Raw genomic sequence first — 25,682 nt, 5'->3', positions numbered from 1 at the left:
GCTTCCAGGAAGGGCCTGGCGTCCAGTCCTGCCTTCCCGACTGGGCTCAGCTCTTGGGCTCTCCTGTCCCCAGGCTGCCCCACCTGCCTCAACCAACAAACACCCCGAGGAAGACCTGGAAAGAAACCAAAGCAGAGCCCTCAGTCCTGAACACGGGGTTCTGAGCAACGGGCCCCTGAGCAACGGGCCCAGGCGGCTCACGTCTCGGCGGGCAGGAGGCAGCAGTGTCTGCTCCAAGACGCCTGGGGCCTGGTACGGCTGGTTCAGAGGCAGCTGGCCTGCTATCCCGGTGCCAGGACCACGCAGTGGACAAACAGTCTCTTGGGGCGGGTGTCTCCCCGAGCCTGGCCCCGGTCATCCAGAAGGCCAGGCGCTGTGGGTGGGATGAGGCAGCAGAGGGAGGGCCAGCAGCCTCCCCGGACCACCGTACGCCCCCTCCCCCCGCCCCCTCCCCGCCGTCCCTGCAGGCCAGAGCAGCAGACAGCCTGGGAAGTAGTGAAAAGGCACATATATTTAAAAAAGATCTCTTTACATATATACACTTGAATTCATTATAAATACACATAGAAACCAGGGGGCCACCCACCAGCTCCGCAGGAGATTCCAGGCCCTGGGAGAGGTGGCTGGGCAATAATTTAGGGCACAGAGAGCAGGGAGGGGGTTGCATATATTAATAGAAGATCTGCCCCACGGAGCCCCCCAGAGGCGGTGGGGCCCTGAGCACCTGGGGTTTCCTGAGTTTCCAGCTCTTGGGGCCACCCAGTTTTGTGGATTTCAGGGATCCAGGCCTGACCCGGCCTGGTAAGGTGGGTGGGGTGGGAGCCCCAACCCCGGCCTGGAGGGGGGCAGCAGAGGACAGAGGCACAGAGGAGGCCCCCCACCCCCAGGCCCTGCCTGGCCCCTAAGTGTCCTGAGTGGGGCCTGCGCATAGCCACTGCCCACTAGGCAGGGCTCGGAGGGCCCCCCCAGGGCCGGCAGCGTCTCGAGGGTCTGCCCAGGCACCAGCGGGAAGGCACTGCAGTGGAGGCCTCGGGAGGCCGGACGAAGGGCCCCTGGCCCCGCCTGCTCCTCTCAGTAAGTAGTCCGCTCACCACCCGCTTCCCCGGTGTAGACAGGGCGCCTATTATAGATAAATAAGTTTCGTGCGGGAAGGATGCCTCGGGGCCTAGGAGTTGGGGAAGGGGGGGCTGAACTGGATGACGCTCTGCCGCTCGGGGCCCCCACTGCCCTCCGGCGCGCCTGGTGCCCCCCTGCCGGCGCCCAGCGGGCCGGGGGGCTCAGGGGGCGGCGCGGCGTTGAGGGAGCGCAGCATATCCTCCAGCACCTCCTTGAAGTTGATGTCGCAACCCTGGTGCAGGAGCGCCGCGGGGTCAGCCGGGGCATCGGGGGCACCCAGCAGCAGGCCGCCGGGGCCGGGGGCCGGGGCCGGGAAGGCGAAGGGCGAGGGCGGCGGGAAGGCCTGGGCCGGTGGACTGTACGTGAGGTCCAGGACCTCGCCGGGGCCACAGGGCAGCGCGAGCGGGCGTGGGGCGGGCGGCAGCGCGGGGAGACCCCGGGCGCGCACCTGCTTGCGCTTCACATCGGCGTCCATGAGCTGCAGCTCCTGCAGGACGCGGCGCACGCAAGCCTCCGGGATCTTGATGCCTGCGGGGTGGGGGCGGGGCCGGCGGTCAGGGCCCGAGGGGCGGGGCGGGGCGCCCCCCTCCCCCACCCCGCCCACGCCCACCGCTCACCAACTTGCTTCTTCTTGTCCTTGGTCTTGAGGCGCACGATCTGCAGGTAGCTGCTGCTGGTGACGTCGGCCATGACGGCGGCGATACGGCCCCACACGCGCAGCAGGGCCCCGCACAGCATGTAGTGGTGTCGCAGCCTCAGGCCCTGCGCGCAGTCCTTGCCCTCCTGCACCAGCCGGCAGTGCCGGTTCCTGCGCGGGGACCATGGCTCAGACCAACTGCTGCACGGGCGTGGGCGAGCCCCCCCAACACCCCCCCCCACTCCCCCCAGGCTGCCCTGGGCCCTCACCACGTGGTGTGGCTGCAGTGCGTCAGCGAGAAGGTGTAGCTGCTCTCCCAGTGCTCTCTGGCCTCCTCCGCTGTCACCTGCGGACACAGCCGGTTGAGCCCCTGGACCGCGGCCTGTCCGCGCTCCCCAGCGCGCAGGCGGAGAACAGGAGGTCCGAAGGCCCCAGGCCCGCTCATCCTGCACCTGGCGGCCAGGGCAGCGGAGCATGGAGGTGGAGGGCCGGCCTGGGGTCTGCAAGAGACGGGCGCGCCAGGGGCACAGTGGGGGCGCACTGTGGGGCCGTAGGGGCCTACCCGGTGGAACCTCCGGCACAGGCTGTCCAAGGTCTCCAGCTGGCTCTGCCGCCCGATGTTGGGCTTGTACACGGTGAAGAGCTTGCCGCGGTTCTGCTGGGCCAGCAGGCAGCTGGGCTTGTTGCCGCGGACCTGGGTGGGGGCGTGCGTGAGGCTGGGGCTGCATCGCATGTGCCGGGCAGGGGTCCCCACGGTGTGCGGGACCGCGCGGGCCGCCGCCCTCCCCTCCCAGCCCACCGGCGGGGGTCCTGCCCGTGGGGGGGCGCTGGGGGCTTGCTGGGGGGCCCACCTTGTAGGAGAGGTAGAAGCCGTCATGGGTGCCCATCAGCTCCAGCGACCGGGCATAGGCCTCCTCCCACTTCAGGCCGCGGTCCACGCTGATCTGCGGGCACGCGGGCGTCAGGGGGGGTGGGGGTGAGGGGTGGGGGCGGGGCGGGCGGGTGCAGCCACTCACCTTGTAGAAGATCACCTGCCCATCCTGCGGGTGCCCGGGGGCCAGGAACACCTGCTGGCTCTCCTCGTAGATCTCGTCAATGCCGGGGGCCAGGTCTGGGGAGGGCGAGCGGGGTCAGTGGCCGGTCTCGGGGCCCGGGCCCGGGGGGAAGGGCATCCCCAGCGGGGCTCACCCAGGATGCCCATGTCGTATTTGCCCTCCTTCTTGTCGGCGGCGATGAGGTGGTCGAAGGTGTCGGAGAAGTACTGGAAGAGCGTGTTCTGCTTGTGCACCTCCAGCCCCAGGATGCGGTTGAGGAACTTGCTGATGGAGCAGTCTGCTGGTGACAGGGGGCCTCAGGCTGCGTCAGGCCAGCCCTCCCTGTCCGCCCACCCGGGAGGTGCGGGGCCGGGGGCGTGGGACTCACCCTTTTCCACGTCCAGGCAGCCAGACCGGGACTCGCGCCCGCCGATGCCAACTGACAGCAGCCCCTGCTTCATGTCTGTGGGGAAGGAGAGCCTCGCACGCCTGCCCGCCCCACCCCACAGGGGCTCCCCCTCATCACCCATGTCCCCCTGGGGTGTGTGGGGAGGGTCCACCAGCTCACCGCGGAAGAAGACGGCGTCCCCTCCAGGGTAGCCCTGGGGCAGCGGCACCTTGCTCTCTGTCTGGCTTAGGATGGTGGTGAGGACGCAGCTGAGTGCCCGGGCGCCGTACTGTGGGGAGGGGTGAGGGCCGCGGGCCGCGTCAGAGGCTGGGGCACCCCAGGTCTCGGGGTCCTGGCACCCCGGGGACCCTCCTCTCCTGGGCCACCCCCCCTCGGGTACCTTGTTCTCAAAGTTGTACTTGCTCAGGTCACGGGACTCGGTGGCTCGGCGGTCCCCGTGGGTCAGAGCCCCCTGCCCAGGATGGGGAAAGCGGTCACACGTTGCCCACGTGTTGCTCCTCCCTGCGCCCTCCGCCCTCCCCAGGGAGCCTCCCCGCCCAGCTCCCCCGGCCCCTCCCGCCCCCCGACTCACCAGGCTCTCCAGCCGCTTGGCCACGATGGACGCAAACCTGCGCTCCCCGGCCAGCTCCGAGATGAGGAAGATGTACTCAGGCGCGGAGACCTGGTTGGAGCGGTGGGTCCGGCCTGGAGGCAGAAGGGGCTTTTAGGGACCAGGCAGGCCCCGGGGTGGGGTGGCCTGGGGTGGGGGCGGGGCTCACCAAACTGCTGGATGGCCCGGTCGGCGCTCCAGGGCAGCTCCAGTGTCATGTGCACCCTGCGCCGCTGGTTCGGGACCCGGCGGTCAGCTTGGAGGGAGATGCCGGAGCTGGAGGCCTCTGAGATGATGGCCACGAGCTAGAGGGACGTGGACGGGGACAGGTCTGCGGGGCGGCAGGGCGGGTAGCCTGCTCCTCCTCGCCCCGCACCCTGTGTGCCCTGGGTCAACTGGCTGCATTTGGGGTGACCCACACAGGAAGTTCAGACGTGTGTGTCCGTGAACGTGTCTCTGAGGGCTTAGAATGGAATCTGGACCATGCCGGGTCACCCCTGGAGTGTCTGCCTGGCCTGTGGACATCAGCTCCCATGGGGCAGCCCAGAGAAGCGGTGGGCCAGGCACCGATACAAGGCACATGCGACTCGGGCTGAAGGCGGGGCTGGCCGGGGGGGGCTCTGTGAGGGCCCCACGCAGGCACAGGAGCACAGCACACACCCCCACACATGGCTGGTGGTCCTCCAGCCAGCTGCTCGGGACCCCTGTGCCTCCCGGCCCACGCGCAGCTGCACAGGGGTGCCCTCCAGGCACAGCCCCGCACCCCACCTTCTCTCCGCTCATGAAGCGCTCCTTCTCCCTGAGGTTCACGTGGTCGATGGAGAGGCCCTGCTCCGCCCGGGATTCGAAGGCCACTGTCCCGTCGGACCTGGACACTACGCGGCCCTTCCTGCCGGTCATCTGTGGCCGTGGTGGGGGCGAGGGGACAGGCTGTCAGCCGCTGTGGTCACCCAGGGGCTGGTCCCCGTGGGCCTCAGTTTCCCTATCCCCCCACCTGGGACCCTGGGGCTCTTGGGTGTGTGTGGCAGGGGGCTGCCAGGACCCGGCCTCTTGCCAGGCTCGGGTGCCCACGGGGCCATAAGCAGGAATGTTCACTGCATCTTCCTAAGTTTTTTTATGGCAACCCAGCCGCCTATGCCAAGATGAACCTGAGGTGGCACCAGAGGGACGTCCCAGGAAAGAGCACAGGAACACAGGGGGAAGGAAGGACGGGAGGGGGGACAGAGTGGGGGATGGGGTCGGGGGTCGGGCTTGGGGCTCGAGAGCACACCCAGACCCCGGAGGCCCGGGCTGGGAGCCCTGGCTCAGGGGGGCGTGCGGGGGAGGTGGGTGTGGAGCTGGGTGGCAGTGGCTGAAGGGGTAGAGCAGGACACGGGACGCTGGACCCAGCAGCCGCACCCCCCCCCCCGCCACCGCCGAGCTGGCCACCAGGGGGCACCAGAGCTCACCTCCGCCACGCACTCCGGACCCCCAAGCTGGTCAATGAGCTCGTCCAGGGTGTTGACGGGCAGCTCCCGGCCCAGCGTCCGCACCTTGGCCAGCAGGTCCTGTTTCAGCCGGTCCACCCGCTCCAGGACACCGGGGCCGTGCAGGTCCCGCGGTGGGGGACACAAGGGGCCTGTGGGGCCAGAGGGTCAGGGGGGACTGGCCAGGCCGCCTGCCCAAGGTCCTGTTCCCAGCCCTGGCCCTTGAGGATGACAGGGGTCTCTGGGGAGCGGGGCTGAGCCAGGGGTCCAGAACCTTCTCCCTAAGCCCCACCAGCCCTTGCCTAGCCGCACGCCCTGACCCCCACACTCGGAGCCTGAGAAGCAGGGACGTGGGGGGAGGGTGTGGGGGCGGCCACAGGCCTCACCGCGGTCGTCAGCCGGGAGCCCGATGGCGTCCACGATGACCACGTCGTCGTCCATCAGGGACTCGGGGGAGGAGTGGAAGTCGCTGTCCAGGCCGCCATCCGACTCCGTGCTGCTGTCGTCACTGACGCGGATCACGCCCGCTGCGTCACACGCCAGCCTGGGCACCTTGGCCCCGCGGCCCCGCGGCCGCCCTGCAGGGGAGCAGCCAGGAGTCACTTCCACCTGGCCCCGCGCCTTTGTCCTGGCGGCACGGTCCGGGGACAGGCCCGGGTGCCAGGATGGTCAGGGCTCAGGGCCGGAGCCCCCTGCTCCGTCCACCTTTGGCAGGTCTGGGCTCTGCTGGTGGCCGGGGCGCGGCGTAAAGGGGCATCTCTAACACCCCCGCCAGACTTCCTGACACGGCAGTGTGTCCTCGGGTGGTCCCTGGGGAGGCCACACGCCCACCCTCAACAGGGCGGCCCTGGGTGGGTCGGCCAGAGGATGAGCCCAGGCCCTGATGGGGTGGCAGTCCAGGAGTCTACGTAACTAGGCTACCCTCCAGGACACCCGGAAGGCCGGTCCCAGGAAGTGGGAGGGGCAGGACGGGGCCCCCCGAGGCTGGCCGTGTACCCTCAGGTAAGTTGCTTGGCCTCTCTGAGCCCTACTTGCCCCCTGGGAGTGGATGCTCAGCCTTTGCCTAGAGGAACAGCGGGCAGTGCATGCCAGAAGGTGCTATGAGGCCACGCCCCCGTCCCGGGGTGCTTTTAAGGGCTCCACCCTAGTCCCCGGACCAGTGTGGTTTCGGCCTCGGGCTCACTTTCACCTGGGGAGTGCGAGGCCCCGCCTTCTGGGGGTGAGGCTAGAGGCCGTGGGGATGCGCTAGCCACACCCCCATCCTGCAGCGCTGGGGTTTTTAGCTGACTGAGCAGCTGCCCTGGAGGGTTGGGGAGGGCATCAGGGGTCAGGCCACGTGGCTGTGCAGCCAGCAGCAGAGGGGGCAGCGGGAGTGACGGGCCGACCCAGATCAAGGCTTAGAAAGGAGGGAGGCCGGAGGGAGGCGGCAGGAGCAAGGGAGGAGGCCACAAGGCGCCCGAGGTCCAGGCGGGCGGCGGGCGCTTACGTTTTCGCTTACTGCCCGGTCCTCTCTCTCGCTTCCTCTTGGTTGAAGGAAAGTGCTTCTGAATTAGCGACAGAAAGACGCCTCTGAAAGTGAAAAGCAGAGTTTATTTTCAATGGGAGACCTGGAGGGGTTGGGTCCCGTGTGTGGGTTTGCTCTGGTGGGGACACCCAGCGCCAGGGGGCCCCACGGGTGGGTCTGGGTGCAGGGGCTCAGAGAAGGCTGGTGGGAGGGGAAAGGAGCTGCAAGGACATGGGGGCGGGGGGAGCGGGGGGAGCGGGGGGGGGCGGGGTTCCCACCCACACGTGGTGGGCAATGGACGGAGCGTGGGTGGGAAGCTGGGTGGGGCTCCCGCCATCAAAGGGCCCACAGTTCTGCCCACACGCGCTGACGGCCTCTGAGGGCCGAGGGGGTGGCTCCCAGGATGGGGTCCCACAGGAAGGGAGGTGACGCTGGGCTGAGGGGGAGGGCCCAGGATGAGGCAAGCCAGGCAAGGGGCCTCGTGCTGGGACCCTCACCCAGGGTGGGAAGGGAGGCCAGGGGCTTCGGGGACCACCAAGGCCAGTCCCTAAAATCAGTGCAGTCCTTGAAACGGCACGGTTCCCACGTGGGGGGGTGGGGGTGGGTGCGGGTGCCGGGAAGCCTCATTCTAAAGCCCTGGGACCCTCGGCCAGCGCCCTCCGAGTCCTGGGGTCCCCACGGTTACCCTTTCTGGCTCTACGACGCGAGCTGGGCCTAAGGTCACTGAGGGCCGGGGCCGCTCCCTAGGCTGGGAACACAGGCAGAGCCAGGCCACAGGTCGGCCCCAGGGTGGGTCGCACAGGGAGGGGTCCCCGGCATAGCCCCCACCCTCCCCCCCGGGCCGCAGGCATCACTCACTCGGCAGCGGACACGAAGCCATCAAGCTGGCCCTCCTTCTCGCCCAGCACCTCCCGGGTACGCGCCTCACCCGTGGACTGCAGCCCGATAACCACGCACTGCGGGGGGTGGGGGGTGGTGAGCAGAGCCCCAACCACCAGCCCCGGAGTGCGGCCCCAGAGGGGCCACCAGGGAAGCCTCAGGCCCCACACCCGCCCTGTCCCGGCAGCCGAAACCCAGGGCGGGCCTCAGTCTCTCCCTCCTCCCACCCGCGTCCCTCGGGCTGCCAGGCCCCGACAAGCCCAGATCCACCTGGAAAGTCCACCTGGCAGCCCACAGCCAGCCTCAGCTCCCGGACCCCCACCCCCATCCTCTGCCCTGTTCTTCCTGGGGACTCGCCAGCCCAGCCTGCACAGGGGGAGCGTGGGCCAAGGCGGGACCAGAACCTTCCGGGCCTCAGCATCGCCCTCACCAGCCCCATCCTTGCAGGTTCGACCCAGCCACGCGCAGGCTCCTCTGCGATCGTGAGGCTGACACGGCGTGCCGGGTTCTGCCCACTCGCCCCTGACACAGGGATGCAGGGGGCCCGGCACAGCCCACCTCACCTTGTCCCGGGCCAGCTCCTCCCGGGCCAGCTCCACCAGCCGGTGCACCTTGGCGGCAACACATAGGTACTTGAAGAAGCGCTGGTGGGCCGACCAGAACTGGCCCCACAGGGACTTGCGCGACTCCAGGCCGATCCAGTCAGCGGCCTGCTGGAACACGCCCAGGGCCTCGGCCCACTGCAATGACACGCCCGGCTCAGCTCACCACCACCGCCTCTGCCGGGACCCCGGCTGCCCTCGCCCCGTGGAAATGCGGGCCAGGGAAGGGGGGTGTAAGTAGAGCAACAAGGAGGCCCTGGCGATAGCTGGACGGTCGGAAATGTCAGGAAACAACAAGTGTGATGCTGGCGACGCCGTGGCGGAATGGCGCTCGTGCAGCCCAGGGGCAAGTAGACACCGCCTCCCGAGGCGGCGGGGACACCCTCCCTCCCTCCCTGCCAGCGGCCTCCGACTCCCCACACTTCAGACCAGGGGTCTCGCCGGGGCGGTCCTGCCCCCAGGGGACACCGGACCATGTCTGGGGCATCTGTGGCTGTCACACTGGGGGGATCCAGGCAGCGAGCAGGTGGGTCCAGGGAGGTGCTGCCCAGCCCGCAGCGCCCAGGACGGCCCCACGGAGACAGACTGAAAACGGCCACCAGCTCTGGGTCCTGTCCTGGGGGCAACGTGCTCACGGAATCGTGGGGAGGGGAGGCGGGGACGCGGTCGTACAGTCCGTACACAATCCCCAACTTGAACAGGATCAAGATGCTGGGCTCCTGCCAAAGACCGAGGCGGGTGGGCCAGCTGCGCCCTCCCGTCCACAGTCTGACTAATCCCCGTGGTGTCCTTAAGGGCAGATGCCGAAGGTGACGGGGGCGTAACTCCAAGGGGACACGCAGGCTGTCCACTCAGTCAGAGGCTCACCAGCAGGGCCGCCCGGTTGTAGATGTGCTCGAAGGCCGGGGCCAGCGGGATCTCCTCGATGCGGAAGGTGACGCCGGAGAAGCTGAGCTGGCGTGCGATGTACATGCCACTGACCTTCATGTCCATGGCCACGATCTCCATGGCGCCCACACCCCTGCGGGTGAACACAGGCTGCCTGGGCAATGGCCTGGGACCACATGCTAGGTTCCACCCAGGGACAGAGCCACCCGGGGAGGGGCTGTCACCCAGCACTGAGCCCTGGAGAGTGAAGAAGGGCCAGGTACATGGAGCAGAGAGCACTTGCAAAGGCCCTGTGGCCACCAACGGCCTGGTGGGCCTTGGAAACAGACAGAAGGTGGTCTGCCTGGACCAAGGAGGGGCCTGCACAGGAGCAGGAAAACTGGGGAGGGGGCCCTTTCCCCCCGAGACCGATGGGAAGTACTAGGCAGAGAGAGGATGGGATTTGCATTTTAAGATCTCTCTGGCTGCCAGAGGAGCATGGGCAGGGGTGAGGGTGACACCTGGCCCCCGCTCCCATCACGTGGGGGACGGGCGTGGGGGTAAAGAGCACACCTCTTCTCGATGGCATGCAGAAACTCCTCGAAGGTCCGGAAGGGCGTGCCCTCGCCCCAGATACCCAGGCGGCTCATGTAGATCATGTTCCGGGGCTCAGAGGCACCTGGGGGAGGGGGGAGCCACCGTCAGCTCCTCTGACCTGGGAAGGTCGGGGGCCTCAGGTGTGGCCCCAGAAATGGCACGAGGGCCAGGAATGGGGACCTGAGCCTCTTGGGAAAGTGCCCACAGCCAGCTGGCAGAGGGGAGGCCCCTGGCGGGGGTTGGTGTCTGAGAACAGGGCCTGGCAGGAGCTGGGCTGCAAACTGGACGCTGCCCCGACTCCCTCCCATACACAGCTGCGCCAGGGCAGGCATCGCTCGCTCATCGATGACCAGGCCCTCACCTGTGGCGCTGGCGTAGACCACCCTGGCCAGGGGCAGCTTGTTCTGCAGGTCCAGCACGGCCTTGCCCATCTTGGTGGAGCTGGCGTTCTTGGCTTTGTGGCACTCGTCAAACACAATCTGGGGTGGGCGTGGGTTAAGGACTGTTCTGGAAGGCGGGCCGCCCCACAGACCCACCACGACGCCCTAAGTGGTCCCTTCCTGGTTGGGGGGAACTCCGGAAGGTGCCTGGGGGGATCTGGCCATGGGGTAGGGTCCTTGGGGTGTGTGAGGCCACCAAGGCCAGAGGGAAACAGCCTCTAGGCCCCGAACAACGCGGACAGGAATTGGAAGACACAGAAAGTAATTAATGTTTTCAGGGGAAAAAGAGCAAGTTACAGACAAGTATGTCTGTCACGAACCTACCTGAAAGACAAGGTGTGAGTGCCAAACGCACGTGCACGGTCCACACGTGTGTATAGGGGCTCGATGGAGGATTAGTGGAAACACGAGTGAGGTTAGCCTGATGCCGTCAGGCAGCCCCCAAGGTGTGAGGTTAACATTGCTATTTTTTTATGCTGCTGTTGCTGAGCTGAGGTGTCACCTGACACCGGGCGCCCAGAAGCATCAGTAACCCTGCTGATTCTTCTGGCTCATGGGAGCTCTGAACAGACTATGCCTCGTGAACAGAGGGCCCACAGGCCTTGTCTCATCGGAGGGAGCGAGGGGAGCTTCGGGAAAGTGCAGTCACCCCACTTCTGGGGACAAGGGTGAATCCCAGGGAGATAGAGCCTGAGGGTCCTCTAAGGGCCCCTGCAGAAATCCCCAGGGGAAGCTGTGGCATCTCACTGCGCGTGCGCGCGCGCGCGTGTGTGTGTGTGTGTGTGTGTGTGTGTGTGTGTGGAGGTGGGGAGAAGCTGGGGAGAAGGCCGAGGGGGGTTGGCCTGAAGGCTGTTACTGGTAAGAAGAATGCGTGAAACAAGAAAACGTTAACACCAGACAAGCATCAGACTCTAGCTTATAGTCTTCTATACTTCTTTTTCCTACAGCTTGATGGACTTTCCTTTTTTTCTTTTTTGGCCACACCAGGCAGCTTGCGGAATCTCAGTTCCCCGACCAGGTATCAAACCCGTGCCTCCTGCATCGGAAGCGGGGAGTCCTAACCATTGGACCACCAGGGCAGTCCCTGGTGGACTTTCCTATGCTTTGTTTCCTACAGTTTGGTGGGAGCAAAAAGAAAGTAATCTCAGGCTGAAGAGCAAAGGAGGGAGACGCCTGCGGCTTCGGCCTAGTCAGGAAGGGCCTGGGACCCACAGCAGCTGGCAGAGCTAGAGCAGCGGGGCCTCTGGCCTAGCTGTGCTCTGGCTCTCCTGGCCTGCCTCCCGCCCCGCCCCCACGGAGCCTGGGTGGGACCAGCTTGGGGGCCGGACAAGGACGGGGGCGGAAGTGCTCTGCGCCCCGAGACCTCCGGCCCCGCCGCCCGCGGTGTCGCAGCAAATACCACCCCAACCCTGTGGTTACGGGTCCGGCCGGCTGGAGCCAGGAGGCCGAGCCAGACGGCCAGGGGCGGGTAACAGCGGTCCCTGAGGGCGAGCCTGAGCCACCAGGCCCTCCCTGCCGGGAATTCCTCCCGCGCTTCCGCCCCCTCCAGCGCCGGCCAGGACCAAGGCCTCCCGGCCCCCTGCGCTCGGCCCCGCCCCCTCGTCGCGGCCAGGATACCACGCCGTTGAAGGCCTCGCCGCACCACTCCAGGATCTGCCGGATGCGCGTGCGGTGCTGCCCGCCTGCCTGGCTCTCCCCGATCAGGGCGGAGTAGGTGGCGAAGAGGACGCCCTCTGAGGTAGTGTTGTCGCCGTACTTGATCTGGGGAGAGGGCCGGGCATTGGTGCGCGCCGGGGCATAGCCACGCCCGTGCTCCCACGCTCCAGGACCCCCACCCCTACCAGGCGAGGGGCTGCGGGCCACCCACCTTGCTCAGTGCGTGCACCGCGATGCCAGGGGCGGCGATGTCCCGCAGGTCGCGCTCCGCGTCATACTTGAGATCGTTGGAGACGCTGAACCTGGGGGTGCGGGCCAGCAGGCTTCAGGAACCCCCTGCCCACCTGCCGGCCCGCCCTGCGCCCAGGGAGGGACAGCTCACCACAAGGCCTTCTTTCTGCCCCGCAGGTAGTTCTCCAGGATGATGCCGGCCACCGTGCGGCCCTTGCCCACACCCGCGCCATCGCCGATAAGGAAGCCCGCGCGCTGCCCACCGGGGAGGAGGACCTCGTGTTGCTGCGAGGGTGGGGGAGGAGACGGGGGTCAGCGTGCGGCAGGGTCAGGGTGGGCACTAAGACCACCCCCACACCGGACGCAGACCTGCTGGGAGACCCCGGGATCACCTGGCAGGCGTAGGTGATGGCCTCTAGCTGCAGGGCGGAAAGGGCCCCGCTGTCGGAGGAGGCCAGGGCGAGGGTGTAGGTGATGTCTGGCGGCGGAACGCTGGACAGCGTGCTGGTCTCCACCACGCGGTCCGGGTGCTGCTTCCCAAGCTTGGCTAGAGGGGCGTGGTGAGGGGGGGGCAGGTCGGGGTGCGGTCTGGACAGGGTCGGGGCGTGGCCCATAGGTGCAGAGCGGGAAGGCGGCTGACCTCTCCACTGCCCCCTCCGCCTATCTCCGGTTTTGTGCCGAGTGAGCAGCACAACCCCGATTACAGAACCGCCCCTCCGGAGCCCTCCCACAGCTCCCACACCTGCCTTGGCGGTTTAAGGGACCCTGGGACCATCAGGGACCCCGGAGGTGGGCGCCCCTGGCCGGAGGACGCAGGCCCCATGAGGCTGTGCAGCCCGGTGGCCGCTGCTGGGGGTCTTCTCCCACAGGACACTCACACTTGGACGGCACGTAGTCGGCGTAGGTCTCTGCGTGGCCCAGCTCCTCCGCCTCATCCTCCTCGGCGTCATCGTCCTCCTCGGGCTGACTCTGAGACTGAGGGCACGGTGCTGTCACGCTGGGGACGGTACTGTCCGCTGCGCCACGCCAGCCTCCCCGCCAGGGGCAGGAGCCTGGCCCACCAGCCAGCCCAGTGGCTCGGAGTGATAGGGAGAGGTCCCCCCTCCTAGCACGGTGCCTCCCTGGGGCCTCAGTTTCCCCATCTGTATAACGGGCAGACCACACCTCTAAGCCGGCCCAGGGCCCGCACACAGCAGGTGCCTGAGTGAGTGGCCCTCCCTGGTCCCCAGGAGGCTTGGGAAGGGGTAGGGGAGGGGCCTGGCTCACCTGGTAGCTGACGAGAAGTGGGGTGCTGGAGAGAGAGGACACAGGGTCCTCAAGGCCTGTAAACGGCCCGCTGGGCAGGAACAGCTGGAGGGGAGAGGCGGGGAGAGTAGGCATGAGCCTGCAGGCCACAGGTGAGGAGGAAGTGCCTCTATGGGCCCCCGGCCTCCAGGGGGGCTCGCCTTGCGGTCCTCAAGTCCCTCAGCTGGCCACCGGCCTCCTTCCTGCTGCCCGCCCACCTAGATCTGGTAGATACACAAGTACTAGGGATACATAAGGTACTAGACAAATAGGTACTAGGAATGCAACGTACAACATGATAAATAGAATTTGCACTGCTGTACGTTATATATGAAAGTTCTTAAGAAAGTAAACCCTAGGGGTTCTCGGCACAAGGAAAAAAATATGGTTTTTACTTCTTTAATTTTCTTTTCTTTTTTTTTGGGCACACTGTGTGGCTTGTGGGATCTTAGTTCCCTGACCAGGGACTGAATTCACGCCCTCAGCAGTGAAAGTGCCGAGTCCTAACCACTGGACCGCCAGGGAATTCCCTCTATTTCTTTAATTTTGTATCTACATGAGACTATGGATGTTCACCAACTTATTGTCGTCATCATTTCATGATGTATGCAAGTCAAATCATCATTCTGTATGTACACTTTAAACTTACTGCTGTATGTCAATCACATCTCAATAAAACTGGAAGGAAAAAAAACAAAGTTTTTTTGAAACGAAAATAAAATGGAAGTGAGGTACAGGGAGGTCTGAAACCTACTCTCAATTCCCTCTCCCTTTTTTTTTTTGAATTAATGAAAACAAACAGCCGCAGACGCAGGTTCCTGGAAGGCTGACTCAGGTTCCCGCAGGCAGGGCTGGCCGCAGCAGCAGTGGGCGTGGCGTTTCAGCTGCCCGCCTGGACCTCAGGTTCCCCGGGAGGCTGGGAGCTGGTAGGAGGGCCCTGGCGAGGCGAGGACGGGCCTGGGTCGCCTGCCGCACCTACTCTGGGCACTTCATATCCCCCTGCCAGCCCCAGACTGGGCCCAGACCCTTCCCGAGGGCCCGGGGGTTTCATGGGCGCTGAACCCGTCAGGGCAGCTAGGCGTATGCCCACCGGTGTCCACTAGTGTATGCCGGGCTCGCCGGAGCCCCTCTTCCCCCCGGGGAGCCCCTGCATCCTCTGGCCTACATGGGAGACATGAGCACCCTCGAGCGACACCCTCCTCCATGTCTGTTCGGCCGAGGATGGGGCACACCGACCTTGTCGTGGGCGGAGGGGCCAGTGCTCACGTCCCAGATGGTGGGCACCTGGCTGAGGCTGTCGGCAGGCAGGAAGTCAGGTGTGTCTGCGATGTCCGAGAGGGAGTCCACGGACGAGGAGAAGATGGAGGCATTAGAGAGGTCATCGAGGTACGAGGAGTCCTGCAAGACAGGCCGGGTGAGGGCAGCTGTGAGGCCCAGCCACGCGGTGGACGCTGCTCAGCCACAGAAAGGGGTGACGCACTGACGCTCGCTACCACGTGCACGGACCCTGAGGACACGACGCCCAGTGAGAGAAGCCAGACGCAGAAGGACACACACACAAGGTGTGTGATTCCATTCATGGGAAACGTCCAGAACAGGCAAATCCAAAGGGACAGAGAGGGGCTTCCTGGTTGTCAGGGACTGGGGAGGGCGTGGGGTGACTGCTGATGGGGACAGGGCTTCTTTTTGGGGCCATGAGAATGTTCTGGAACTAAACAGAGGTGATGGTTGCCCGACTCTGCGAATGCACTGGAAACACTGAATTATGCACTTCAAATGGGTCAGTTTTACAATATGTGAATCATATCAATAAAGCTGTTTGAAAAAAAAAAAAGGCAAGTGGATGTGAGAGAAACCAGACCCCACAGGCTCTGCGCTGGACTCTACTCAGGGGACACCGGGAGAAGGTGACGGACACTCCGTGCCTGCCCTGGCCCATCGCCATGGAGGAGGTGACACCGGTGTAGGGGTGCCAGGACGCACGGACCGCCACAGCTTCAGGAGACATCTGCTGCTGTGGAGGTTACAGTTTCTAAACCTAAATTTAAAGGGAATTGGGGGACTTCCCTGGTGGTCCAGCGGTAAAAAATCCACCTTCCAATGCAGGGGATGGGGATTCGATCCCTGGGTGGGGAACTGAGATCCCACATGCTGCGCGGGACAACTAAGCCCGCACGCCACAACTACTGAGCTTGTGCGCCTTAACTAGAGAGGCTGCGTGCCGCAAACTACAGAGCCCACGCGCCCTGGAGCCTGCACGCCACAACTAGAGAGAGAAAACCAGCACATCACAACTAGAGAGAAGCCTGCGTGCCGCAACGAAGACCCCGTGTGCCGCAACGAAGACCCCGCGTGCCGCAACTAAGACCCGACGCAGCCGAAATAAATAAATAAAAATAAATAAACAAAGGGAATCGGGTGCAGCGCCGGGGGTTCCCGTACCGGCCTCCCTCCCTCCCAGCCCTGGTCGCAGGCGTGGAGCTCCTGAGTGTGCCTGGCCTGTGCTGGACGTGGGGACATACAGAGCCAGCCCCTTGGAGCTTCTGGACCGGGGTCCCCTGCTGGGTCACGGTGCCCATGCCGCCTGCCACCTGGGGAGGGCAGTGCAGCACAGCCCCCCGTGCCCAGAGCTGGGGAAGGTGCAGGCCCCCCGCCTCCCTTAGCCCCTCCAGGCTCAGATGCGGGGCAGCCCTCAGCCGACCCCCCCCAGGGAGGGACCCCCCCACCCCCACCTGCCTCACAGCGGACCCATCGGGGGAGCATTTCCCGAGCAGGGCAGGGGCCAAGGAGGAGGGAGAGCGGCCCCCTGGGAGCCCCCGGCCCCGTGTACTGTTCACACATCTCAGCCCATCAGGGCTGTTGGAAGGCCGCGGCCAGGCGGGCTGGGACAGAGGGTGTGGTGTCCCATTAACCAGTGAGAGAAGGCCAGGAGGGTGGGCAGGGCTGACCGGTGGGGGTCTCGGGCCCCGGGGACTCAGATCAGTGGACTCTGGGGAGGAAGGGTGGGCCTGGGCCTAGGGTCCACCCGATGTGCCCAGCTCAGGCCTGGAGGCCACAGCTGAGCTGGCTTCTGGGGGTGGAGGGCAGGTCTCTGCAGTCCCAGGTCACCGAGAACGGGCCCCTGATCTCAGCCAGTGCCCAGTCCTGCCCCACGGCCCCTCAAGGGCCATGTTTCTGGGGCTCCCCTCCTACTGATCTGCATGGGAATCAGCCCCCCATGCCCTGGGGTGCGGGACCTCCAGGCAACACTGTCCAGCTTCCCCAGGACCCCGTGCTCAGATGCTGGTGCGTGCACAACCCCCAACAAGCAGGCTTGAGACCACTGTGTGAAAAGGACAGCGGGCCTGGCAGGAAGGGGTGGGGCCCGCTCAGCTGGTATAAGGCTGGGGGCCCCCTGTGGACGCCTCCCACTGCCCAGGGTGCCCTGGCTCCGGCGGTTTGTAAGGAGGGCGCTCTGCCCACCAGGCCCCTCCTGGCCCCTGCCCCCTGGCCACGCGCAGTCTGGTCCCACGGAAGGGGGACAGACCCCAACCTCCCCCCACCGCCTGCGGCCGCAGGACCTGGCGACCTGGGCAAGTCCAGGCGAGGAGATGGGGGCGTGGCAGACGGTGTCTAGCAGGACCGGCTCAGGCCCGGGCAGCGGCCTGGGAAGAAGCAGAGGGGAATGCCAACCCCAGAGCAGGGAACAGGTGCTCCATGATGCTCCTTGGGGCACCCTGCACCCCCATGCGAGAGCCTGGCGACTCAACAGGCCAGAGCGTCCGTCTCGGGGGACACTGAGGCGGCGGCAGTGGGCCTGGCTCTGCTGACCCCGAGGCCTGCTCCCTACCCCACCCCCGGTCAGCTGGGGTCAGCGGTGGTACATCCCGAGCCTGGTGGACGACGCCAGGGAAGGGGGCGCTGCAGAAGCTGGCCGCCCGGGCCCCATGAAGTGACATGGGGTAGTGACCCCCAGAGACTCCGAAGGCTGGCTGGGGTGGGGTCCGGGTACAGGCGGGGACAGCTGTCTTTGCTAAAACCCCTCTGGGACCAGCGTGGCCCTCCCAGCGAGCGCTGCCGAGCCTGGTCAGGGTGACGATGACCCCGGGCCCTGGAGCCCTGAGAGGTGGGCCTGCTTCCCAAAGGTGAAACAGTCACTGGGCAGTGGGCAGGGAGCCGGGCGGGACCTCGGGGGCCAGCCCCGAAGATGGCAGAGGCAGGCGCTGAAAGGGGCGCTCGGGGGCCACCCTGTGTGAGGGCTGAGCACGGAGACCCTTCCCAGGAGGACAGCGCGCAGGTGAAGAAGCCCCCCGTGGAGGAGCCAGGAGGCCAGGTCAAGGTCGGCAGCAGGGACCCTTGGGGTGATGGCTGGGAAGGGCACCTCCCCTCCGAGGTCTCCCCCGGGGAACCCATGGCCCCAGTGAGACCACGAGAAAACACCGGACAAACCCAGACTGGGGACGTCCTGCAGGAGTCCCAGCCCGGGCTCCCCACGACTGCCCAGGGCCCCAGCCCACCCCAGCAGAGCGGGCGACACCGGCACGGCCTGGGGACCCTGGTGCCACAGTGGTCCTGGGGCAGAGGCGATGTGGGGAAGCGTGGACTCTGGCTGAGGACGACGTATGAACACGGGCCCATCAGCTGGGACGTGGGCGGCGCCGAGGGGCTGGTCGTGGGCACACGGGGACCCTCTGAACTGATTCACAGCCTCTCTATAAATCTAAAACTGCTCTAAAAAATATAATTTATTAAGAAAGTGGGTGCTCTCTCCCCAGTCTGTGGACACCGTCTCCACCAGATGCCCTGATGGGCAGCCAGCATCATCTGGGGGCCCCTGGATCCTTGGGGGCAAAGGGAGGTGGGCCTCACTTGGGTCCCCAGGGGGTGGAGGTGGGGCTCCCGAGGTCCCTCCCCCTCCCCACCGTGGAGGGCGGGTGGCTGGATGGGAGTGAGAGTGGACCGCCCCCGTGGGCTGCCTGCCAGTGTTGGGACCTGACTCCCAGCAGCCACAGGAGACCTCCAAGATGACCCAAACCCAGAATCACCTTCCTTGGGTCCCCAGGGCCCGGTCAGGGCAGGGCTGTAGCTCCCAGGCCCTCACCAGAGCCCCCAACCCGGCAGCCTGTGTCCACCCCTCCCTGGGCTCACCTCCCGACCTGCGTCCCCACCTGGAACTCCTCCGGGATCCCAGGCCCCCGCCCTGCTCTTCCCACTGCAGGCCCCAGTGCGGGGGAGCTGGCTGGTTACCCCGACAGTTCTGAGGGGCCAGGAGGGCACAGGGTCGCCCACTGTGCTTACTGTCTCTCATCATGTCGGGGACCCTGGACCAGTGAGGAGCTGCCCACGCAGTGACCCCCCCACCTCATCTCTGCCACCGCCCAGCAGGCTGGGACAGGATGGCCCCCAGACTGGACCTGGCTCTGGGTCTGCTCAGCACCCCCTCCCAGCCAGGAAAGCGACCCCAGAAACAGTCTTTGGACACAGGTCCTCTCACTGGCCCTGGGCAGGGGCCCTGAGGAGGGACGGAGAGACAGAGGGACAGAGAGACAGAGAGACAGAGAGACGGAGGGACGGGGACCGATCCTACCTGCCCAATCAGAGCCCATCTCAAACCATGCCCCGCCCCGGCCCACAGAGCCACTGCCACCATCCCAGGACACGGAGCGCCCACAAGACTCCAGGTGGGACGGCTCCAGCCCCCTGCAGCCCCCTGCCCTCCCTGGCTGTCCCCACAGTCCACGTGGCTCTGCTCAGAAAACTCCAGCAGGGTCACCCTCGCTGCCAAAAAAAAGCCAGACGGAGCAGGCTGGGGGAGCCCTCCCCCCGCCCCCAGCCTGGCTGTTCCCGGCGGTTCCCATGGGCCCTCCCAGCCCGGCCCCCCTCGCCAGGCAGGAGCCCAGGGTTACCTTGCCGAGGGCTGCAAACTGCAGCCAGAAGCGCAGCTGGGACATGGTGGCCGCTGGGTCCCGAGAAAGCGGTGGGAGCAGCTGCCTCATGACCGCGGGTGGCTCAGCCCGCCGGCCCTCAGCCCTCAGCCCTCCCGGCCGCATTTGCATGTTGGTTTAGTCACCGCCTGCGCCTACTTCCCCTAAGGCCGGCTGACTTTCAGGAAATGATGCCTGCCTGGTAAGTCAGGACGATTACTGGCAAAGCGCGGAGAATTACTGAACGGGGCGGAATCTACCACAGAGGGCTGTCAACAACGCCTGCCGGCTGCCACTGGCTCGCCCCCTGCCTGCCCCGGGCGCTCTCCTGGCCCCGGCCTCAGTTTCCCCCAGAGCACTGTCCCCCCAAAGCCCGTGCCCAGCTGGGCCTAGAAGGGACCACGGCTGCCCCTGGGATGCCCACAGTAGAGATTCGAGGTTCAGAGGTCCCCGCATCGCAGGGAGGAAACCTAGGCTGGCTGCCCCCTCTGTGCCCCCCACGCCCTCCCTGGCCTGCCCTCAGCTCCTCAGCCTGGACCTTCACTGTCCCAGAGCCCGCCTCCAGTGCCTCACAGGGCCCGCCCCAGGGCCTTTGCCCGTGCTGTGGCCCCACCTGGAGGGCCGCCCCCATGGGGCCCCGGGCCCCACCCTGCTCCTCCTCCTCCAGCCTTGGCGAGCGTTCTGGCTGTCCCCGAAACGCTGCTCTTCCCTGTTGCGTCAGCCCCTGCAACCCGCAGCCCAGAACAGAGGGCAGGACGCAGACAGGGCCAGCGGCAGGGGGCACAAAGCCCTGAGGCCCGGTGCCCATCCTGTTTGTTTCTTTCGATCACCCCCATCCCAGGACGGTTCTGTGCGGATCCGCGGCCGAGAGGAGCGAGTGGGCCCATGGGACTCCCTGCAGCTGCCCAGCACCCCAGAGCTCTGACTGGGGAGGGTCCCTGGGGTCAGGGAGACCTCGGCCCAATGCTGCAGCCCTCACCTGTCTCCAGCCCACAGCCGGCGGGGGTGGGGGTGGGGAAACATGGCCGGCGGCCACTGCCACAGGTGAGGAATGTGTACAAATGTCAACAAGGGGAGGAAGGACACGCAAACTGTCAGGCAACGGGGAAACGCAACCCGAAACCAGCAGGACACACTTCACACCCGCCCGGACAGCTGGACCCACAAAGCCAGCAGGGACCAGTGTGGGGAGAAGGTGGAAAAATCGGAACCCCTACACGGCCGGTGGGGGTGTGAAACGGGGCAGCGTCCTCGGAAAACAGTCACAGTCACCCCACAACCCTGATTCCACTGCCAGGCGCCCACCAGGGGCAATGGAGACACACGTCCACAGCAGCCAAAGGTGGACACAACCTAAGTGTCCAGCAGCGGATGACGGATAAACACGACATGGTCCCTCCACACATGGGAACATCACTCAGCCACGTAAAGGGGTGAAACCTCGACGCTCACTACAATGTGGATGGACCCTAAGAACACGATGCTCAGTGAGAGAAGCCAGACGCAGAAGGACACCCAGTGTGTGATTCCACTGATGGGAAACGTCCAGAACAGGCCGATCCACAGACACAGAGCGTGGACTTGTGGTGTCGGGATGGGGGAGGGGGAGGGGGAGGGGTGACTGCTAAGGGGGATGGGGTTTCTTTGGGGGGATGGAATGGTCTGGACTTGGACAAAGGTGATGTCTGCACAACACTGTGAATGCACTAAAACTGCTGAATTGTATGAAATGCAAGTCACATTTCAATTAAAAAATAAAAGCCATACGTCCACACTCCCCAATGCGTACTACACCCTGGGGTGGGAGACCCCACGTGGGGCCCCTCCAGGTGTAAGGGGTGTAAGGGCCTGAGCAACTCTGTGCCAACCTGAGGGTGGGAAGGACAGTGCACAGTGGGGGGACCCAGAGGACGCTGCCTCACCAGGGGTCAAGGTCAACCCCTCAGCAATGAGACGCATTGACACAGGGCCTTGAAGACAACATGCCGTGTTTGTGGGCCTCCTGCCAGGGACGCAGACCCCCTCCCAGTGTGGGGCACCCTACAGACGCCTGGCCGGTTCTCTTCAGAGCCTCAGCGCACCCATGGGTGTACACGGGTGTGGTCACCTGTGTTGCACCAGGGCTAATTTCTGCCCTGCGACGCTGGCCTCGGCTACGTAAGATGCTACGTGTAATGTGTAGGCAAGAGCGTCAGAGCCGAAATTTTCAGGTAACCCCTGGGTGCACTTCCCCTCCCACACTTGGAACCCAGGGCCCTGGCTCTGGGGGCTCAATGGGTGCCAGGTCTGATGGCCAGGACTGTCCAGTGAAGCAGAGCTGCCCCAGAGCAGGGACCGGACTGGCTCTCCGTGTTCCCCAGGGCAGAGTCCCTCCGGCTAGAGATCCTTCCCAGGTACCTGAGAAATGGGGACCCCACACGGAGGCCGGCTCGACCCTCACCAAAGGTCCTGGCCTGGGCCGGCTTGTGTGCAGCCCCCAGGGAACTGCTCCCGGCCCAAAAGGGAAGTCGGGGAGAAGCTTTCTCCTGGTAGGCAGCAAGAGTCACACAACACATCTCCTTTCTCTTTTCGCTTTGGCTGCTAGGAAACTCAGGGCTCAAGTTTAGTAACCAGGAGGTGTGTTAAGGCCTGTGGGTTTCTATTCACTGCCTGCCCCCAGCCCAGCTCTGGATTCCCCATTCCAGCTCCTTCTGATGTACAAACAGGAGTGAACGCTTCAACGGTGTGCATGGGCCTCGTGAGGGCTTCACGTGGTGAAGCGGCTGTAATGAAACTACAAACTTCACGGCTTAAAACAACACATGTTTATTACTTTATGGTTCTGGAGGTCAGAAGTCTGAGATGGGCTGTCAGAGCCGGTTCCTTCCAGAGGCTCCAGGGGAGCATCGGATCCCGCCTTCTCTAGCTTCTAGAGGCGCCGCCTCCCTGGCTCGCGGCCCCTCCTGCATCCTCACAGCCAGCAGCGCAGCATCTCCCGTCTCTCTCTGCCTCTGACCCTCCCGCCTCCCTCTCATAAGGACCTTGTGGACTTCTGTGGTGGCGCAGTGGTTAAGAATCCGCCTGCCAATGCAGGGGACGCGGGTGCGAGCCCTGGTCCAGGAAGATCCCACATGCCGTGGAGTAACTAAGCCAGTGCGCCACAGCTACTGAGCCTGCGCTCTAGAGCCCGTGAGCCACAACCACTGAGCCCACATGCCACAACTACTGAAGCCCGCGTGCCACAACTACCAAAGCCCGTACGCCTAGAGCCCGTGCTCTGCAACAAGAGAAGCCACCGCAATGAGAAGCCTGTGCACCGCAATGAAGAATAGCCCCCACTCGCCGCAACTAGAGAAAGCCTGCGCGCAGCAACAAAGACCCAACGCAACCAAACATATATTAATTAATTAATTAAAAAATATATATATATATATTAAAAAAAAAAAGACCCTGTGATGACACTGGGCCCCCCAGGGAATCCAGGGTCACCCCCATCTCAGGGGCCTTAATTTAATCCCACCTGCAAAGTCCCCTCTGCCCTGTGAGGTGACAGATCCACAGGTCCCGGGATCAGGACGGGGACGTCTTTGGGGCTGTCCCTGTGCCGGCCCCCGTGCGACGTCACTCAGTCTGAACCAGGAGCAGAGGCGTCTGTGGTGGACCCACCGGGCCAGGGCTGGGCTGGGAAGAGCCTTGAATGCCAGGCTCGCTCTGGACTCCGTCCTGGCTTGGCCCACAGGCCCAGGGTCCTGGGGGAGGTGGAGGAGGCTGACCACAGGGCCTCAGACCCTCAGCCTGGCTGAACTGTGGTCTCACATCTGTCTGACCCCACGGTTGGCAGTGAGGTGAGATTTCGTTTGAAGAAGGTTTCGCTGCTCTAAAGGGAGATCTGGGTCCCAGTCGCCCCCTGCAAGGGCAGCTGGAGGGCGGGTGGGCTGCGGCCGCTCTCAGCGAGCATCTGTGGGGTGGATGAGCAACCTCCAACACGGGGCACGCTTCCCCACCTGCAGCAAGAGCGGACGCGGCGCCCCGGGGGCTTCTGGACTCGGAAGCCACGTGGACCCCTCGCAGAGCTGGGGGAGCAGCGGGAGCGGGTGAGTGGGGGGCGGAGCGAGGCCAGGCGGGTGGCCGCAGGAGCCGGGACACCCCCAAAGGCTTCATCCACCCAGCAGGGACGCCCCAGCGGGGGAGCAAGTCTGGACGCGGAGCCGTGCCCAGGACACGGTGGACAGGAGGCCCGTCAGCCGCCAGCCCGCGGCCGAGCCAGAGACGTGGGGCCACGGTGGGTGGGGAGAGGGTCCTGGGCCGTCGGCCGGGTGCCCTGGATGCTGAACCCACTGGCCCTTCCTCTCCTGGAGGCCAAGGGTCTCCTCACGGGCCGGCGGCGGGCAGAGAAAACCACGTATACCTCTGTAGAGGCAGGGAGGCTGCGACCACGGGCCTGCTGTCCCTGCCCCCTGGCCCTCGCCCTCACCCTGGGGGACTTGGAGCTCCCGAGGGGCAGGCTCTGCTCCCGTCGCCATGAGGCCCAGCCGTGTCGCTTCCTGGGTGGCCACAAAGGGTCACTGACAGGGCAGCTCAGGGCAGACGTCCAGGGTACGGTGTGGCGGGGCTGTGCCCCCCAGGCTCTGGGGTCCCCCACCTCCCCAGCACCAGGCTCCACCTCCCTGGCCACGTGCCTGCCCCCCACCCCGGCCCCCGCGGCTGTGTCTCCACAGGGACCCCCCAGCGGGTTTAGGGCCACCCGAACTGGGAGGCCCTCAGCTCCGTCTACCTAATCACACCCGCAAAGACCTGACGGCCAAGTAGGGTCTTGTCGTGAGGTCTCGGGAGGGCCTGGATTTGGGGGGACGCTGTCACCGCAGCACACACCCCTCGGTCCGGTTCTCTGCCCGGTCCTGCTGCTGCCCCGGTGAGTGTGGGCCGGTCTGAACGGCCCTGGCCTTGGTCCAGGTGAGTCCAGCAGGTCTGCACCGGCCCGTGTGTGCCGTGGCCTCCCTCGGCCTGTCACCTGGTGGGGCCCATGAGCCCCCACTTTACAGAAGGAAACTGAGGCTCAGGGGAGCTGAGCGCCTGACACCCCACCCCCTGGCGGGCCCACCTGGATGCTTCCCAAACTGAGTGCCGAGGCAGCCCAGACACAGGCCAGCACAGAAGCTGCCGAGGGTTTCCACTTCCCAAGGGAAGCCCGGCGCCACTCGGCCCCCGCTGCCCCCACTTCCTGCCCCCGGGTCGGGGTCACCCCACAACACTGCTGGGCTCCTTCCCGCAAACCCCCTCTGAGGCTCTCAGGCTCGACGGCTGCTGTGCGGGACAGAGGTGTGGGACCCACTTGTGAACCCCGCGGACAAGGCTGCAAGGCGGGGTCCGCCTGACTCCCTGGGGGCTGAGCTGCCTGGCGTCCCCCAAAAGATCGAGGTCAGACGTCCTCCTTTCCTCCAACTCGAGGGGCTCACGTTCGCCAAGCGGCTGCTGTTTCGGGGACATAAATGCTCACTATGCTGTTTCGACCTGATTGGGCGTCACTCCGGCCTTGGGGGGGCGCCGGGAACGTGGACCCCACCAAGGCGCTAGGGCGCCCAGACGGAGCAAGCACAGGTCTGGGCGAGGCGATCGGACGCTCGAGATGCAGCCCCATAACCCGCAGAAGGGCAGGAGCGCAGCTGGGCCCCCAGCCTCGGTTACGGGACCTCCGACCCGGCGCCCCCGTCTGCGGCGGGGAAGCCACACCAGCCCGTCCCCGAAACAAGCCCCGTCCCCCAGCACTGACACCCCACGCGGGGCACGGCCCAGCCGAGGTCTCCTACCTGAGGAAAGTCGCTGCTCTTTGGCGGGAAGCTGGGGGTGGCGGCTGCAGGGCCATAGCTGGTGTCCATGCAGGGCTGGCCCACAATGAAGGAGGAGTTCATGAACTGGCTGGAGGCGGAGAAGGAAGCTGAGCCAGCAGGCGTGACGGGGGCGCTGCCTGCCCACCCCAGGTACAGGACAGGCCGGCAGGAACAACTCCGGCGCCTCAGAAACTCCACTCAGGAGGGGCCCACGCACCCATGTCTCTGGACACGGCGCCCCAGAAGAGCCTCGAGGCTCTGGCTACGTGTGCTTCCGTGCCCTTTGCATGGGCCGTTCCTTGACCTCGTACCAGGCGTGCTCTCTTGGCAAACTCCTACTTACCCTTCAAAACCCAGCTTGCTGATGCCCTCCATGGGGAAGCTGCCCTCCCGGCTCCTATAACCCCTGAAGTTTCTCACCACCACCTGGTGTCCCCTCCACAGTAGAGCCCTTCCTGGCCCCCTCGTCCCCACTACCTCTGCCCTCTTCCCTGGAGACTTCTCGCTAGACAGACCACAGCAGGTCAGTCTCAGCTCTCCCCATGCGGCCAGGGCCTGGCCCACAGCCCCCTGACTGAGAGCTCTAGTCTTCTTTAGCCCATGACTGCGGGATGAGGAGGCAGAGCGAAGCCCCTGCGAGGGGGGGACCCCCCAGCAGGAC

At 65.5% G+C, this 25,682-nt stretch overlaps 1 protein-coding gene across 6 annotated transcripts in view; it reads right to left on the bottom strand.

Annotated features, from left to right (window-relative positions):
* Window positions 1–493: 493 nt before the first annotated feature.
* The window catches only part of SBNO2 (strawberry notch homolog 2), a 42,098-nt gene continuing 16,909 nt past the window's right edge, over window positions 494–25,682 (bottom strand). For 4 of the 6 annotated variants that reach the window (XM_057540728.1, XM_057540729.1, XM_057540730.1 and 1 more), the window contains exons 4-32: window positions 25,001–25,109; window positions 14,548–14,709; window positions 13,294–13,377; window positions 12,906–13,002; window positions 12,420–12,574; window positions 12,179–12,312; window positions 12,008–12,098; window positions 11,758–11,901; window positions 10,062–10,179; window positions 9,677–9,782; window positions 9,104–9,257; window positions 8,198–8,374; window positions 7,614–7,711; window positions 6,738–6,820; window positions 5,638–5,829; window positions 5,234–5,403; window positions 4,554–4,685; window positions 3,955–4,090; window positions 3,768–3,880; window positions 3,576–3,647; window positions 3,356–3,464; window positions 3,176–3,250; window positions 2,942–3,088; window positions 2,770–2,864; window positions 2,605–2,697; window positions 2,316–2,447; window positions 2,023–2,099; window positions 1,734–1,924; window positions 494–1,644 (exon numbers count right to left, since the gene is read on the bottom strand). In XM_057540728.1, coding sequence (XP_057396711.1) covers window positions 1,166–1,644; window positions 1,734–1,924; window positions 2,023–2,099; window positions 2,316–2,447; window positions 2,605–2,697; window positions 2,770–2,864; window positions 2,942–3,088; window positions 3,176–3,250; window positions 3,356–3,464; window positions 3,576–3,647; window positions 3,768–3,880; window positions 3,955–4,090; window positions 4,554–4,685; window positions 5,234–5,403; window positions 5,638–5,829; window positions 6,738–6,820; window positions 7,614–7,711; window positions 8,198–8,374; window positions 9,104–9,257; window positions 9,677–9,782; window positions 10,062–10,179; window positions 11,758–11,901; window positions 12,008–12,098; window positions 12,179–12,312; window positions 12,420–12,574; window positions 12,906–13,002; window positions 13,294–13,377; window positions 14,548–14,709; window positions 25,001–25,109 — 3,925 coding nt within the window. In that variant the 3' untranslated portion in view covers window positions 494–1,165. Of the gene's footprint in view, window positions 1,645–1,733; window positions 1,925–2,022; window positions 2,100–2,315; window positions 2,448–2,604; window positions 2,698–2,769; window positions 2,865–2,941; window positions 3,089–3,175; window positions 3,251–3,355; window positions 3,465–3,575; window positions 3,648–3,767; window positions 3,881–3,954; window positions 4,091–4,553; window positions 4,686–5,233; window positions 5,404–5,637; window positions 5,830–6,737; window positions 6,821–7,613; window positions 7,712–8,197; window positions 8,375–9,103; window positions 9,258–9,676; window positions 9,783–10,061; window positions 10,180–11,757; window positions 11,902–12,007; window positions 12,099–12,178; window positions 12,313–12,419; window positions 12,575–12,905; window positions 13,003–13,293; window positions 13,378–14,547; window positions 14,710–19,196; window positions 19,566–25,000; window positions 25,110–25,682 lie in introns of those variants that run through there. The other 2 variants (XM_057540731.1, XM_057540732.1) reach the window with 2 other exon arrangements.

The sequence above is a fragment of the Balaenoptera acutorostrata genome, chromosome 2 (assembly GCF_949987535.1).
Source record: "Balaenoptera acutorostrata chromosome 2, mBalAcu1.1, whole genome shotgun sequence".
Taxonomy (NCBI): domain Eukaryota; kingdom Metazoa; phylum Chordata; class Mammalia; order Artiodactyla; family Balaenopteridae; genus Balaenoptera; species Balaenoptera acutorostrata.
The sequence above is the reverse complement of the archived record's forward strand: the minus strand, read 5'-3'. Positions and strand labels throughout refer to the sequence as shown.